This window comes from Pseudorca crassidens, chromosome 15, assembly GCF_039906515.1.
Source record: "Pseudorca crassidens isolate mPseCra1 chromosome 15, mPseCra1.hap1, whole genome shotgun sequence".
NCBI lineage: Eukaryota > Metazoa > Chordata > Mammalia > Artiodactyla > Delphinidae > Pseudorca > Pseudorca crassidens.
This window is the reverse complement of record NC_090310.1, coordinates 74,481,850-74,494,386: the sequence shown is the minus strand read 5'-3', so window position 1 is coordinate 74,494,386 and position 12,537 is coordinate 74,481,850. Positions and strand designations below refer to the sequence as shown.

General features: G+C 54.6%; 2 protein-coding genes across 3 annotated transcripts; one reads left to right on the top strand and one right to left on the bottom strand.

The window, feature by feature from the left end:
• Window positions 1–908: 908 nt before the first annotated feature.
• TNNC2 (troponin C2, fast skeletal type) lies at window positions 909–3,941 on the top strand. Its single transcript, XM_067708293.1, has 6 exons — window positions 909–1,024; window positions 2,653–2,704; window positions 2,845–2,988; window positions 3,081–3,195; window positions 3,358–3,494; window positions 3,766–3,941. The coding sequence occupies exons 1-6, from the start codon at window positions 1,022–1,024 to the stop codon at window positions 3,795–3,797; spliced, it is 483 nt and encodes a 160-aa protein (XP_067564394.1). The 5' UTR covers window positions 909–1,021; the 3' UTR covers window positions 3,798–3,941.
• A 4,545-nt stretch (window positions 3,942–8,486) lies between these two features.
• UBE2C (ubiquitin conjugating enzyme E2 C) lies at window positions 8,487–12,396 on the bottom strand. Of its 2 annotated transcripts, none has more exons than XM_067708292.1 (6): window positions 11,452–12,396; window positions 10,865–10,892; window positions 10,008–10,105; window positions 9,568–9,707; window positions 9,196–9,255; window positions 8,487–8,740 (listed from the first exon to the last, which is right to left on the bottom strand). In XM_067708292.1, the coding sequence occupies exons 1-6, from the start codon at window positions 11,550–11,552 to the stop codon at window positions 8,682–8,684; spliced, it is 486 nt and encodes a 161-aa protein (XP_067564393.1). In that variant the 5' UTR covers window positions 11,553–12,396; the 3' UTR covers window positions 8,487–8,681. The 2 variants fall into 2 exon arrangements, with proteins under 2 accessions (XP_067564393.1, XP_067564392.1); XM_067708291.1 differs by lacking the exon at window positions 9,568–9,707 and adding an exon at window positions 9,363–9,567 and having other exon boundaries at window positions 10,019–10,105; window positions 11,452–12,021.
• Between the last annotated feature and the right edge of the window lie 141 nt (window positions 12,397–12,537).

The window sequence follows — 12,537 nt, the reverse complement described above, 5'->3', positions numbered from 1 at the left end:
CCCCCCAAAAAAGTGAATCCCCCAAACCCTTTCCCTGGAGAAGGTAAGCTTGAGAGAAGAATCTTCTTTCAATGTTTCTTTCTCCTCCAAGTGCACACCCTGTTTCCTGGACCCCTCTATACATTCCTCCTTCTAGACGGGTCCCTTGAGGACAGTCTGCCCCAACTTCCCCTCAGTCAGTATGAATAAGAATCTCCAACATGACTATAGACCTTTATGATTTACAAAGCTCCCGGTGAAAAGGGAATAATCATAGCTGCTACCTCACAGGATGAGTACTGGATGAGATCATGTCGTTAAAATGCTTAGCACCGTGTGTGGCAAGTCACAGAGGTTCAATAACTGTGGCTGTCACTTTCCCCTCCTCCTATCCCCCGCCCCTTACCCTGATTCAAAGACAAAACATTCCACTTGCCAAGCACTGACCCTGTGTAGTTGGCACAATCTTGGTGACATATACCTGGGCTCCCGTTTACCATGGTTTCTCTGTGAGGGAGGTTATGACTCTCCCCATCTCACAGTCAAGGAAACTGAAGCTCAGAGTGGCATTGCCACCTGCCCAAGCATGCACAGCTTGTAGAGACAGGAATTGGATCCTGGGCTTTGGACGTCAAGGCTTGTGCTCTTGCATTCCACCATGCTGCCTCACTTTTCTCTATCCTAATCATCCTCACCCATCTTGGAGCAAGTATGCTTCTTGAGGGGGCGCTCGCTAAGGCGGTGGAGCGGGGCAGGTTCTCCTCACAAGAATCTAGGACGTCAAGGCCTGCCACCTGCTCGGAGGCTTAAATTTCTCTGCAAGAGCCCTTGGCTAAATTAGGTAATGGGCTAAGACTCTGGGAGGGGGGTGCTCGCTGACCCCAGGATCTGATTGGCCAGGGCATCTGGTCCTGGGGAGCAGGGAAGTGGGAGGAGAGGATGCCCCTACAAATCCTAGGGGCTACAGAGGGCCAGGGCATCTTTGGGTGGTGGAGTGCAGAGGAGGTGACCTGCAGCAGAGGAGTCCTGGTGACACGCAACCATGGTAAGGATGAGAAGGGACTTCATCCTTTTACTTGCAGGAGCACTTCTGGGCATCTTTCAGGCCACATCTGGGTGCTCTGTGGGGCAGTAACTTGGATGTTTGAAGCTGGAATATGAAAGCTCCTGGAACCCTGGTGTCTGGGAGGAAGGTTGGGAAGAAGGCCTCGGACTTGTCTTGAAAGGGGAGAGTTGGGACGTTCCAGGGGTTGAGCCTCCAGGCTTGCCGGTTCCCTGAGACCTTCTGAGGCTTCTAGCCATGTCGGTCAGAGAACTGTGAGTGGGTCTTAGCTTGTCTCCCTGATGGTGGAGATGGGGACCCTCGTGGTGGAGAGGGAGTCACCCAGCAAGCCAGTGAGCAGTGGGGGTGGGCTGGAAGCCTTGCCACACCCTCTTCCTGCCAGTGAGAGAAGGAAACCTCCTCTGGAAGATGGGAAGCCTGCAGGGTCTCAGACCAGTTCAGGGGCAGGACCCCAAGAACTCCAAGGGGATGAGAAAGGGCCGAAGATGACAGAGCAGAGTTAGAGAGACGTCAGCCTCCCAGAGAGGGGTTATGATTTGAAGCTGTCCTTTTCCTCTGAGATCGCCCTCCCCACTTCACTTCAAGGAGTAACTAGACCCTGGAGGACAGCTGCTGTGGCCCGTTCCTGACTAAAAATAACCTGCCCTTTTGGCACAGGCAAGGAGGAGGGGAGGGGGGAGGGGAGGAGGAGGGAGACAAGGAGGACAGCCAGCAGCCAGCCAGCTGAAGGGCTCCTTGGACGCCTCGGCCCTTCTTTGTTGCCGGCCTCAGTCTCAAGTCCCCTCGCTAGGCGGCTGGGCTTGGACGTGATGGAAACTCCTTAGAGCCATCTTACCATCACCTGCACAAGGCCCACATCATGCTCCGCCCAGCAGGAGTGGCATTTACTCCAATGACTGAATCGTCGCAAGGAAGCTTACAATCTCTGTCTCTGCAAGTTCTTGGAGGGAGGGATGACGTGCCTGACTTCTCGGGGGCCCCAGTGCCCGGTCTGTGGCCTGCCACTTGGTCGGTGCCCAGTAACTTTGCCTTGCGTTATCATTTATTTGACAACAAACATTTATCGAGCACCTGTTAAAGTACCAGGCATTGCGAGGAGGCAGGGAAAACTGGAAGACGATGTTGGAGTCATTCCGGTACTTCACAAAGCCTTCTCACACCCCTGATTTCAGCTCATCCCTGAAAAACTGCTGAGAAGAGATGAGGGGATGAGGGTACATTTAGTGACTTGCCCAAGATTACTGGGGGGCTCCTGAATTGACCTCTGATTGACAAGCAAGAAGGGCATAATCCCTAGTTCTTTCTTTCTTTTGGGCTGAGCTGCGCAGCTTGTGGGACCTTAGTTCCCCAACGAGGGACTGAACCCAGGCCTTCGGCAGTGAAAGCACAGAGTCCTAACCACTGGACCGCCAGGGAATTCCCCTCCCTAGTTCTTCAAAAGCGGGGTTGGGTGCTGTGGGAGCACGCGGTGTGGGGGGGCAAGTTTGGAGCTGTTTCTCCGGAGGACTAAGGGGCACTTACAGAAACGGGGGTGCAGAAGAATGGGGTTAAGTCAAGAATGCGCTCCAGGGCTTCCCCTTCTGCTCTTTGATGGTCTGTGTTTCCTGCAGACGGACCAGCAGGCTGAGGCCCGGTCCTACCTCAGCGAGGAGATGATCGCTGGTGAGTGGGGGTGGGCGGGCTGTCCGTTGGGTGGCTGTGTGCTGGGCAATGTTTGGTGTCTAGGCAGGCAGGGAGGGTGGACGTGAGGCTGACGGTCCAGCCAGGCTCACCTTAGCCCTCGGCTCTCCTTACCCTGGCAGAGTTCAAGGCCGCCTTCGACATGTTTGACGCTGATGGTGGCGGGGACATCAGCGTCAAGGAGTTGGGCACGGTGATGAGGATGCTGGGCCAGACACCCACCAAAGAGGAGCTGGACGCCATCATCGAGGAGGTGGATGAGGATGGTGAGCGGGTGGCCCTCCGAGGGATGGGATGGTGGTGGTGGAGAGGAGCTGGCAGCCAGGGCTCGGGCTACCTCACCATCTGCTTCCCTCAGGCAGCGGCACCATCGACTTCGAGGAGTTCTTGGTTATGATGGTGCGCCAGATGAAAGAGGACGCCAAGGGGAAGAGTGAGGAGGAGCTGGCTGAGTGTTTCCGCATCTTTGACAGGTGCATTGGGGGCCTGGGAGCCGAGCGAGGCGCAGAGCCGTCTGAGTCTGGCCAGCAGGGCACGAAGGTTCTCGGGGTGGGGATGTAGGAGGGGGCGTCCGGCGTGGCCCGGGCAGGTCGCCCCTGCCCGTCCTGAGCTCCGCCCTGGCCCTCCGCCTGAAGGAATGCAGACGGCTACATCGATGCTGAGGAACTGGCTGAGATTTTCCGGGCCTCCGGGGAGCACGTGACAGACGAGGAGCTCGAATCCCTGATGAAGGACGGGGACAAGAACAACGACGGCCGCATTGACTTCGACGGTGAGGGTCTGGGGAGCGCGAGGAGCGGAAGACCGAACCAGGCTGGAGAGTCCGAGCGTGGCGCCCACGCGGGAGTCCCTAGCCTTGAAGGCGGGGCGGGGCGGGGCCAAGCTCCTCCCCACCCCCTGCGGGCGGGTAGGGGGGACCTCCGGGAGGTTTTGTGCAATTTATCTACAAATGACAAGGCACCCCCTCTGCGAGGCCGGAGCCTGGCCAGACCTGCCTCGCCCCTAGGGGACCCCTGACCGCCTCTCCGTCTCCTTCCCCGCAGAGTTCCTGAAGATGATGGAGGGCGTGCAGTAAGAAGTCGGCCCTCCCCTCCGCGGAGACTGCGCGTCCTTAGGGCGTGGGGACGTCATCGCCGCCCGGTCCCACTCCCGGCCCCGGGAGGGAGGCGCGGCCCCTTCTGGGAATGTGTCTAGAAGGAATAAAAGGAAACATTGCAAAGCGCGTGGCCTGAGTGAGGGGAGGACCGGGATGGATCGGGTGTAGGGAGCCGCCTGGTTGGGCCGCTGTCCAGGGCGCCACCCCAGTTGGAGCCACCCGAGCGTCCTCGGGTCCGAACGCAGCGGGACGCGGAAGGCCGCCGGGTCGCGGGAGCCCGAGGTGGCGCTCGATGCCCTCGGAAGTTTAGCGACGGTCTATCTGCAGCTGGCGCTAGGCGTGGCAACTTGGCCGAGGGGCTGAGTGGCTCCTGGCGCTTCCAGGGTCCCCATTGCTACTAGAATCAAATCCTAATTCTTTCCCCTCCTTCCCACTGTTACCCCTTCCCTCCTCGAGAGGTTCCAGTCTCACTGGGCAATCGATCCTTCTTGCTGTGGAAGTGGGGTGCACTTTTAAGCCCTCCAACCTTTGCACATGCTGTTCTCTCTTCTTGGAATGCCCTTCTTCCTCTTAAAGTCTTGGCAAATGCTTCAACACAGCTCAAATGCCATCTCCAAGATACCAAGACGCAGCTCAGATACCATCTTGTCCTCCCTTGATCCCTGCCCTGACTGGCTGCACTCTGGCGCCCACACCTCTTTTGTAAACAACTCAATTATAGCCGGCGTTGGGTCAAAGCTAATTAAGGGCAGTGGTAGTTTGGCTTTCCTTACGCTCAGTTTGAATCCTCACTGCTGGTGACAAACCACTCTCTGCTTCCTTTCCTAATCTGTAAAACGGGGACAGTGATAGTACTTACCTCACAGGGTTGTGAGAATAAATTAATGTGTGCAAAGTGCTTAGAACAGAGCCTGGCACGGAGTCAGCATATAATAAATGCTATTAGTAATATCATTATCATCTTGAAACATTGAACTCTTATTCATTGTTGCAGCCCTCCCTCTCCAACTCCCTGTTCTCTTCTCCCCTTTCTGGCTCGTTCATGTTTCCTGGATTATTTCCAGCTAGGAGCAGTGGATGCCTACTGTGTGCTGTGCAGGTGTTGTCTCATTTATCCACACAGCCCCAGGGGCAGATGCCCTTATTTCCATTTTACGGTTGAGGAAACTCAGGCAGAGTGGGGTGAATTACCCAGACAAGTAGGTAACAACCTAGATGATACGGCTGTGTGGTGGAAACAGGAGCAAGACCACCTACCTGTTGACAATTCTACCAGGGCGTCCTGAGTGTTTCAAACTGGCCCTGCCTTAAACTAGTAAATCTCCCTCCTCCATCTCGTTCTCCTGTGTTGCCCACCTCAGGGTTGAGACCCAAGTCACAAATTCTGAAGCTCATTTTCCACCTCTAATTTACTTACTATGCCCTGCTACTTTGTCTCCTTACCTCTACATCCCTCCTCTCCAAGCCCACTCAGCATCATAACTCGGGCCATTATCATTGCCCTTCACTCTCTAGACAGACGGCAGCCAGCAGGATCTTTTCAAAACCAAATCTGACCACGTCACTGCCCTGCTCAAGACTTCATTAACTGCTGGTTACCTCCCTCGCAGCCCAATCTCCTTCTCCAGAGAGAGCCCTCCTTGACCCTCCTCATCTTCATTAGGTGCCCCACCTCTGAGCTTTCATAGCAACATGGGAGCCTAGCACCCAGCTCCCGCCCCACCCAAGCCCGTGCCGCGCAGCTTGCGGGATCTCAGTTCCCCGACCAGGAATTGAACCCGGGCCATGGGCAGTGAAAGCCAAGAATCCTAACCACTAGATCGCCAGGGAACTTCTACGCCCAGCTTTTACTGAGTGCTTACTACGTGCCTGGCACTGTTCTACAGTTCTTCATCTATCCTATGAGGTAGCTACTAACATTTCCATTTTACAGAGAGGTTAAATATAAGTGCCCAAGTGTATACGAGTAACATAGGGGTGGATCAGGAATTCTAACACAGTTCTACCTTAACCACCACTTATTCTACACCATTGACATGCCTACTTACTCCCTAAACTTCACCCTCCCTGAGGACAGGACTGTGTCCTCTTCCTGCCTCATCCCCAGCCCCCAACATAGGGCCTTCACCTTGTGGGCACTCAACCACTGTACTGAATGAATGGGAATAATGATCATCACACCTTCTAATACTGACTGCACTAGCGTTAGAAACCTAAGTCAAACTGACTTACACCAAAAAGGGATTTGTTGGTTCATGACACCGGGATGCCAACACACAAACTGGAGGCCAGAGTTTCAATGTCATCTCTCAGCTATTTGTCTCTGCTTGGCTTTCTTTCATCTGCAGCCGTCTCCACCAGCAGCCCAGACTGACTCCCTCCTCTTTTAGCAATCCTAGTAGTAAAATAATTTTACTTTCTTGCAGGGATTAATTCCAGGAAACACCCTGATTGGTTCCGAACGACAGTGTAGAGAGTTGGGTCTCTGTGACTGACAAAGGTAGGTCATGTGACCATCTGGGGGAGTCAGACACCATGGTCCAGGAAACCACATAGAGAGGCTTCCTAAGGAAGGCAAAGATACATCCACTTTGGCCAGCATTTATTAAGAAGCAAGTGTCAGGTTCTGAGCTCTGCTCATCTCAGACATCCTCCAGCCTGGTGTTTGTCTTCTTTTTTTTTTTTTGGCCTTGTGGCACAGCATGGGGGATCTTAGTTCCCCAACCAGGAATCGAACACTCACCCCTTGCAGTGGAAGTGAGGAGTCATAACCACTGGACTGCCAGGGAAGTCCCAGCCTCGTGATTTTCAATTTGAGAGAGCATCAGAATCACCTGAAGAGCTTATTGGGGCCAGGAATTTACATTTCTAACCAGTTCCAGGTGAAAAGTGGAAGGACCACACCTCAAGAACACTGCTCTGTACCTTTAACTAGAGCCCAGCAATGACACCACCTGGGAGCTGATTAGAAATGCAGAGCCTCAGGCCCCACCCAGACCAACTGAATCAAAATTTGTATTTGAATAAGATCCCAGGCAGATTTATTTTAATTTATGTTTGGCTGCCTTGGGTCTTCGTTGCTGCGCGCGGGCTTTCTCTAGTTGCAGCAAGCGGGGGCTACTCTCTGTTGCGGTGCGCGGGCTTCTCATTGCAGTGGCTTCTCCTGATGCGGAGCACGGGCTCTAGGCGCACAGGCTTCAGTAGTTGTGGCTCACGGGCTCAGTCGTTGTGGCTCTCAGGCTCTAGAGCGCAGGCTCAGTAGTTGTGGCACACGGGCTTAGCTGCTCCGAGACATGTGGGATCTTCCTGGACCAGGGATCCAACCCGTGTCCCCTGCATTGGTAGGCGGATTCTTAACCACTGCGCCACCAGGGAAAGTCCCCCCACCGGCAGATTTACATGCACAGTAGTTGAGCAACACTGGTCCAAGCCCCAAGGAGGGAGCCAACAGCACAGTCAGAGATGAAGGAACTGATTAGGGGACATCCAAGTTCTAGTCCCAGACCTGACAACTCCAATCCAATCCCACATGTGGCTGCTGGCTGGGGGCACAGGGGTCCGGGCTAGCTGGAGTAGGAGGAAAGTGTGGGTGAGAACCTTCCTGATGACCTCCTTGCTGTCTTCTCCCCCTCCCCCCAGGCCTGCACAACCAGCTGCAGGTAGAGCTGACCAGGTTGGGCGAGTAGCCAACACTCAGGCCTTGTTGGAGCACACCTGGGTGTGTCACCTAGATCTTCCTGCAGGACAGGACCTGGGCTGGGCCCAACACCTCAGCCTACCTGGACCCAGCTGGTTGGCACAGGGGTTTCCTCCCAGGGGCCCAAAGGCCTGTGGCAGGCCAGTGGAAAGATGGCCCAAGGGGCCGGGGCTGGCTGGGTCAGTGGTGCAGCAGACAGAGGAACTGCTGGTGGAGATGAAGTAGGAGGTGAACGTGTCCCTGTGGATCATGGAGCCATCTATGGGGGACCTGGGGCAAGGGGTGAGTTGTGACCTCAGTCCAGAAGGCTTCCCCTGGCTGTCTCCGCAGTCCCTGGGCCTGCTGTAGGGTCACCTGAATGTCCTCTTGCTTTTTCAGGGTTAAAACATCTACAGTCAGAAAGTAGGTGGCTGATCCCCACCTCCCCCCCCCCCCCCCCCCACACACACACACTCTCTCTCTCTACAGCTCTAGCTATTTCAGCCTAATGTCTGGTTCAGCCTCGTCTGCAGCACACCTGGGGCAACTCCTATATTTGCTAACATTCTTGGTGCATGTCACCACACCATAGAAATTGGCATTTTGTTATTTTTTATTTTTTTAATTAATTTTCATCTATCTATATTTTTGGCTGCACTGCATGGCTTATGGGATCTCAGTTCCCCGACCAGGGATTGAACGTGGGCCATGGAAGTGAAAGCGCTGAATCCTACCCACTAGATCGCCAGGGAACGCCCAGAAATCGGCATTTTGTGACACCCATTCTATAGATGAGGAAACAGATGCAGAGCCATAAAATAACTAAGGTTGCAACGGAGCAAATCCTGTCACCCCACTGCACAGCCCTACAGCCCATCCGCTTCTCCTACTCCCTGGGTGGAGGGGCAGGGCAGGAACCCAGATCCTACACCTGACCTCTGCTGATCCTGCACACTTCCAACCCTAGGGGAACTACAAGACAGCTACTTGTTAAAAAACCCCAAAATGTATTTATTTAATATACTCATCACAAGGGCTTAACGAGACACTTAATTTAAAAAACAGAAACAAAACAAAAATGACACCACAGATAAGATACAGGGTCCTGTACAGAAATCGAGGAAAGGACAGACCATCTAAGGGAAAAAAAATAAAAAGACAACAGAAGGAGAGCTGCACATCCTGGGTCAGGGATCTTGGCTGGAGACGTGCTTTGAGTACGTTTCTTGCAGGTACTTCTTAAAGGCTGGAAGAGAACAGGCAGGTCTCAGTGAGTGATGAGGACAGGGGTTAAGGTGGATAAGAGGGCAGCAAGGAAATAAATGTGGGAGGAGTTTGGGGAGGGGCTTCCCAGCACAACAGATTGACCCTCTGCTGCCCACCCAGCCAGGACTCCTGGACGGGCTCTGTTTCCAGGGAGGCTGGGGAGGGGACTAGGGGCCCTTAGCAAGCAAGTCATCTGCACAAAGCTTTGCCTTCTACTTAAAAAGGCCTCCCCAACCTACATTAATGTGGAAAGGGTTGGTTCTTCCTGATTTTATAGCAAACAGGCAAACCAGAAACACCAAGGCAGAGGTGGAACTGGGTTACCTGCCCCCCAACGACATATTCCCAAGTCACTGGAATCCTTTTGTTGTTTGAGGGAGGCTTTGAAGGTTGGGGAGGGATGGCCTGGTGCCCTGAGAAGGACAAAGGACTCACCTGTGGGGTTTTTCCAGAGCTCGGCGGCATGTGTGTTCAAAGGGCTATCGATGTTGGGTTCTGCAGGTGGAGAGAAAGAGGACGGTCAGGTGCGGGTAGAAGAGGCCGCCCGGGGGAGTTCTGACAGGTTCCCAGGTTGCAGGGGAGGGGCCGGTCTCGGCAATCACCTCCGAGCAGGCTCTGGATGGAGAGCAGGATGGTCCTGACGTCGTACAGGGCGGACCACTTGTCTTTCAGGATGTCCAGGCAGATGTTACCCTGGGTGTCCACGTTGGGGTGGTAGCAGGGCGTGAGGAACTTCACCGTGGGTGCATTGTAAGGGTAGCCGCTGGGGAACTCCAGGGACAGTTTATACCTCAGGTCTTCATATACCTGGAGAAAGAGATTCGGGGAGTAACCCATCTACCTTGAGCCTCAGTTCCCACCCCAAGCCCACATAAGGGACTTGCCAGGACCCCTGAGTTTGTCTGGGACTTGACAGAAGAGAAAGCATTAAACTGGTCTGGTACTTTCTCCCATATCTGGTCACTGGGGTCATCAGTGATCCTTTGGTCTAAGGCCCACTGGCCTAAGTCCTCAATTGTCCATTCTTGTCCTTGCTGTCTGGCCCCCTGTCAGCATCTAAGATGGAGAGCCCTGCCTTAAACACAGCCTCTTACTAGAGATAGGGAGATCAGGGCCACAGGCTCAGGGCACGAGAGCAGGCACAGGGGAGTGTCCCGTCAGCCAAAAGACTTGAAGCAGACCTGGCACTTGGATTTCACGTCCCACCTCTCCCCAGACTCAGCTAAGTCACACTCACCTACCCCAACCCTATACTTACTGTGCCAGCTGCTCCATGGATGGTCCCCACCCATTTGAAAAGGTTGTCTGATTCAGGGAAGGCAGAAATTCCTTTATCACCGGACATCTGGGGAGGAAACACAACACGTGCTGGGCTGAAGCGTACGCTCCTGGGGGGCCAGTGGGTGAACCCTTTCTCCTTAACCTCATCACATTTTGATGCAAAATAAAGCAACCAGGCCAAATAGATAGGCTTTCCTGAGGAAATGGCTATATCCTCGGGGCTCAGCATGCCTCTCCGGGGAGTACTGGGATGATGGAGGTTCATCGCCAGGCTAAGAAGGGAGGGGTTGTGCAGGGAAGCAGAAGGCAGCTCTGTAACCACAGTGCTGGCTGCTGGGAATTCAACTCAACATGCTACTGAGTGCTGGTTACATACGAAGCCCAGAGACTACTCACGGACTGGGAACATAAACAATATGGTCATTGAAGGATTTGACTTGAATATCCAGGGTTAACGTAGAAGAGGTCGTCCAGGAAGGAAGCGTTCTGAGGTACGACAGGATTGGAAATATTAAGAAGGATGGAGAGTCGGGTGTGGATAAACCTTAGGGCAGGGAAGCAGGGCAGGGGGAGGGTCTCGTATGAGAGCCGTATTTCAGGGATAACTTTATTGTGGGAGGACGGAACTGGGAGTAGAGACTCTCTGGAGAAAAGGTGTGTAGGTGAGGTGGATTACCTTCTTCCCAGAAGAGAACAAGCTGGACTCATCTTTTTACCCCCATGTCTATCACAGAGCCTGATGTAGGAGAGGAGGCTACTGATAAGTGACTGGGAGGTGGGAGGGAGGACCAACTGGTTGGGGCTCTGGGCATCAGTCACTCACCATGAGCGTCATCAGCTCCTGCTGTAGCCTGCAAAAAAGCACTCGGGGTCACCTGGGAGTCTGGATGGGTCAGGGCTCCAGGTGGTGCATCTCCTCCCACCCCAATCTCTGAAGCAGCTGTCACGGAGGCTCCCTCTACCCTGAAGTCGGACTCAGCTGGGGGCACAGTCACCCCCAGTTCCACAAGAGGGTTGTAGTGAGTCCTCCTCACTCTCCCTAATTCCAGGCTCCCACAGGATGGCTCTGGCTTATTCTTAACCTCGTCTGCTTCTCTGGCGTCTCTCTCGTGCCGGATCTCAATTTCTCCCCTCCTTCCTTCCCCCTCCCCCGCCGTCCTCCAGCCAAGACACCGAAGGTCCCCGGAGCATCCTCATCTTGGTTCACCGACGGAGGATCCTGGCAGCGGCCATACCCCTTCCGTCCTCCTTCGGGAGGGTCTCTAAGAGCAGTCGAGCTCCTGGCGTGTCCCTCTACCTCCCATATCTCACCCGTTCCAGGAGGAGGTGGGGGTCCCGGAAGTCTTCGCTCTCGGCCCCAAAGGCCCAGGCTGTGCCAGGCCTGGCGATTGTTACCTCCACACCACTCACCTCTTGCCCACGGGGCCCCGGGCGGCGCCCCCGCTGGGCTCGGCTCCTTTACGGGCGGCAGCAACGCTGGCGGCAGCTGGGTCGCGATTCTGGGAAGCCATCCGAGTGGCACTGAGAAGGGAGACAGGAACTCAGACTACACTGAGACCGCGGCTGCAACTGCGGGTTCCCGGGCCCTTCCGCCCGCGTTTGAATTGTAACCCTCCGGCAGCGCTGGCCTATCAGCGGCTCGCTTGGGTTTGATCCAGCCAATGGGGCGCGCCAGAGCACTCTGTCACCGGGCAACTGCTAGAACCACCCACCAGAGTACCACTATTGGGCGGCGGGATGCTGCTTCTGATGGGCGATTGGCAGGAGAGTGGCTGTCATTAATTAACGAAGCTGTAGCGGATTGGCCGCCTTTGGAAAACGCCGACCATTAAAGGGCTTAGAAAAAGTCCACGTGGGGTGAATCCTTTTAGGTCAAACGCCCGGCTACTGTCGGGGACACCCGGCACGACCGGCCAGGATCCCTTACTCCCAGGGGAAGGGGGGGGGTCTCCAGTCTTGGGGCCTTGGTACTCTTCCCTCAAACCGGAAACCCCAGCTTCGCCACCTGTTATTATGTCCTGGGCACTTTGGTTGGGGCTTTAAGAGCCTGCACATTCAGGCGAGGGGAAAAGCTAGAGGCTGATAGCCAGGGCCAGGGACTCCTCATTGGAAAACAGGTTCATCGGCTGCCTCTCCAATGGTTTGCTGTGTTCCCTTGGGCACATAATTTAGTGTTTTAACCTGTAGAATGGGGGTAATAAAAGCCACCTTGTATTTTTCTTCTGGTTTGTCATCAACCTCCCATGGTGCCAGCCATCACCACATTCTGCTACTTCCATACCTTAGTTGGGTGACGAAATAGAAATAAAGGGACACGGAAGACTGGCAAGGTACGTGGAGCCCCCAGCTTCGTCTCACAAAGCAGATACGCATGGGGCACTGGGCTTCCTGGGAATAATGTGGGGTGGGGAAAGGGAGCCTGGTCCTTTTTTCCTTCACCCACTTCCTCAAGAGCCCTTGATGTTTTGTCAGCGTGCACAGGCAGACCTCACAGCA

What these genes read in the sequence shown, in the direction of transcription:
- TNNC2 (XM_067708293.1), top strand. An exon ending in CGAGGAGGTGGATGAGGATG is followed by an intron (nt 2,989 to 3,080) that starts GTGAGCGGGTGG and finishes TGCTTCCCTCAG; the next exon opens with GCAGCGGCACCATCGACTTC. An exon ending in TGTTTCCGCATCTTTGACAG is followed by an intron (nt 3,196 to 3,357) that starts GTGCATTGGGGG and finishes CTCCGCCTGAAG; the next exon opens with GAATGCAGACGGCTACATCG.
- UBE2C (XM_067708291.1), bottom strand. Translation starts at nt 11,552, where the DNA reads ATGGCTTCCCAGAATCGCGACCCAGCTGCCGCCAGCGTTGCTGCCGCC. An exon ending in CGGGGCCCCGTGGGCAAGAG is followed by an intron (nt 10,893 to 11,451) that starts GTGAGTGGTGTG and finishes GCTTTTTTGCAG; the next exon opens with GCTACAGCAGGAGCTGATGA. An exon ending in GCTCTGGAAAAACCCCACAG is followed by an intron (nt 8,741 to 9,195) that starts GTGAGTCCTTTG and finishes GTTCTCTTCCAG; the next exon opens with CCTTTAAGAAGTACCTGCAA.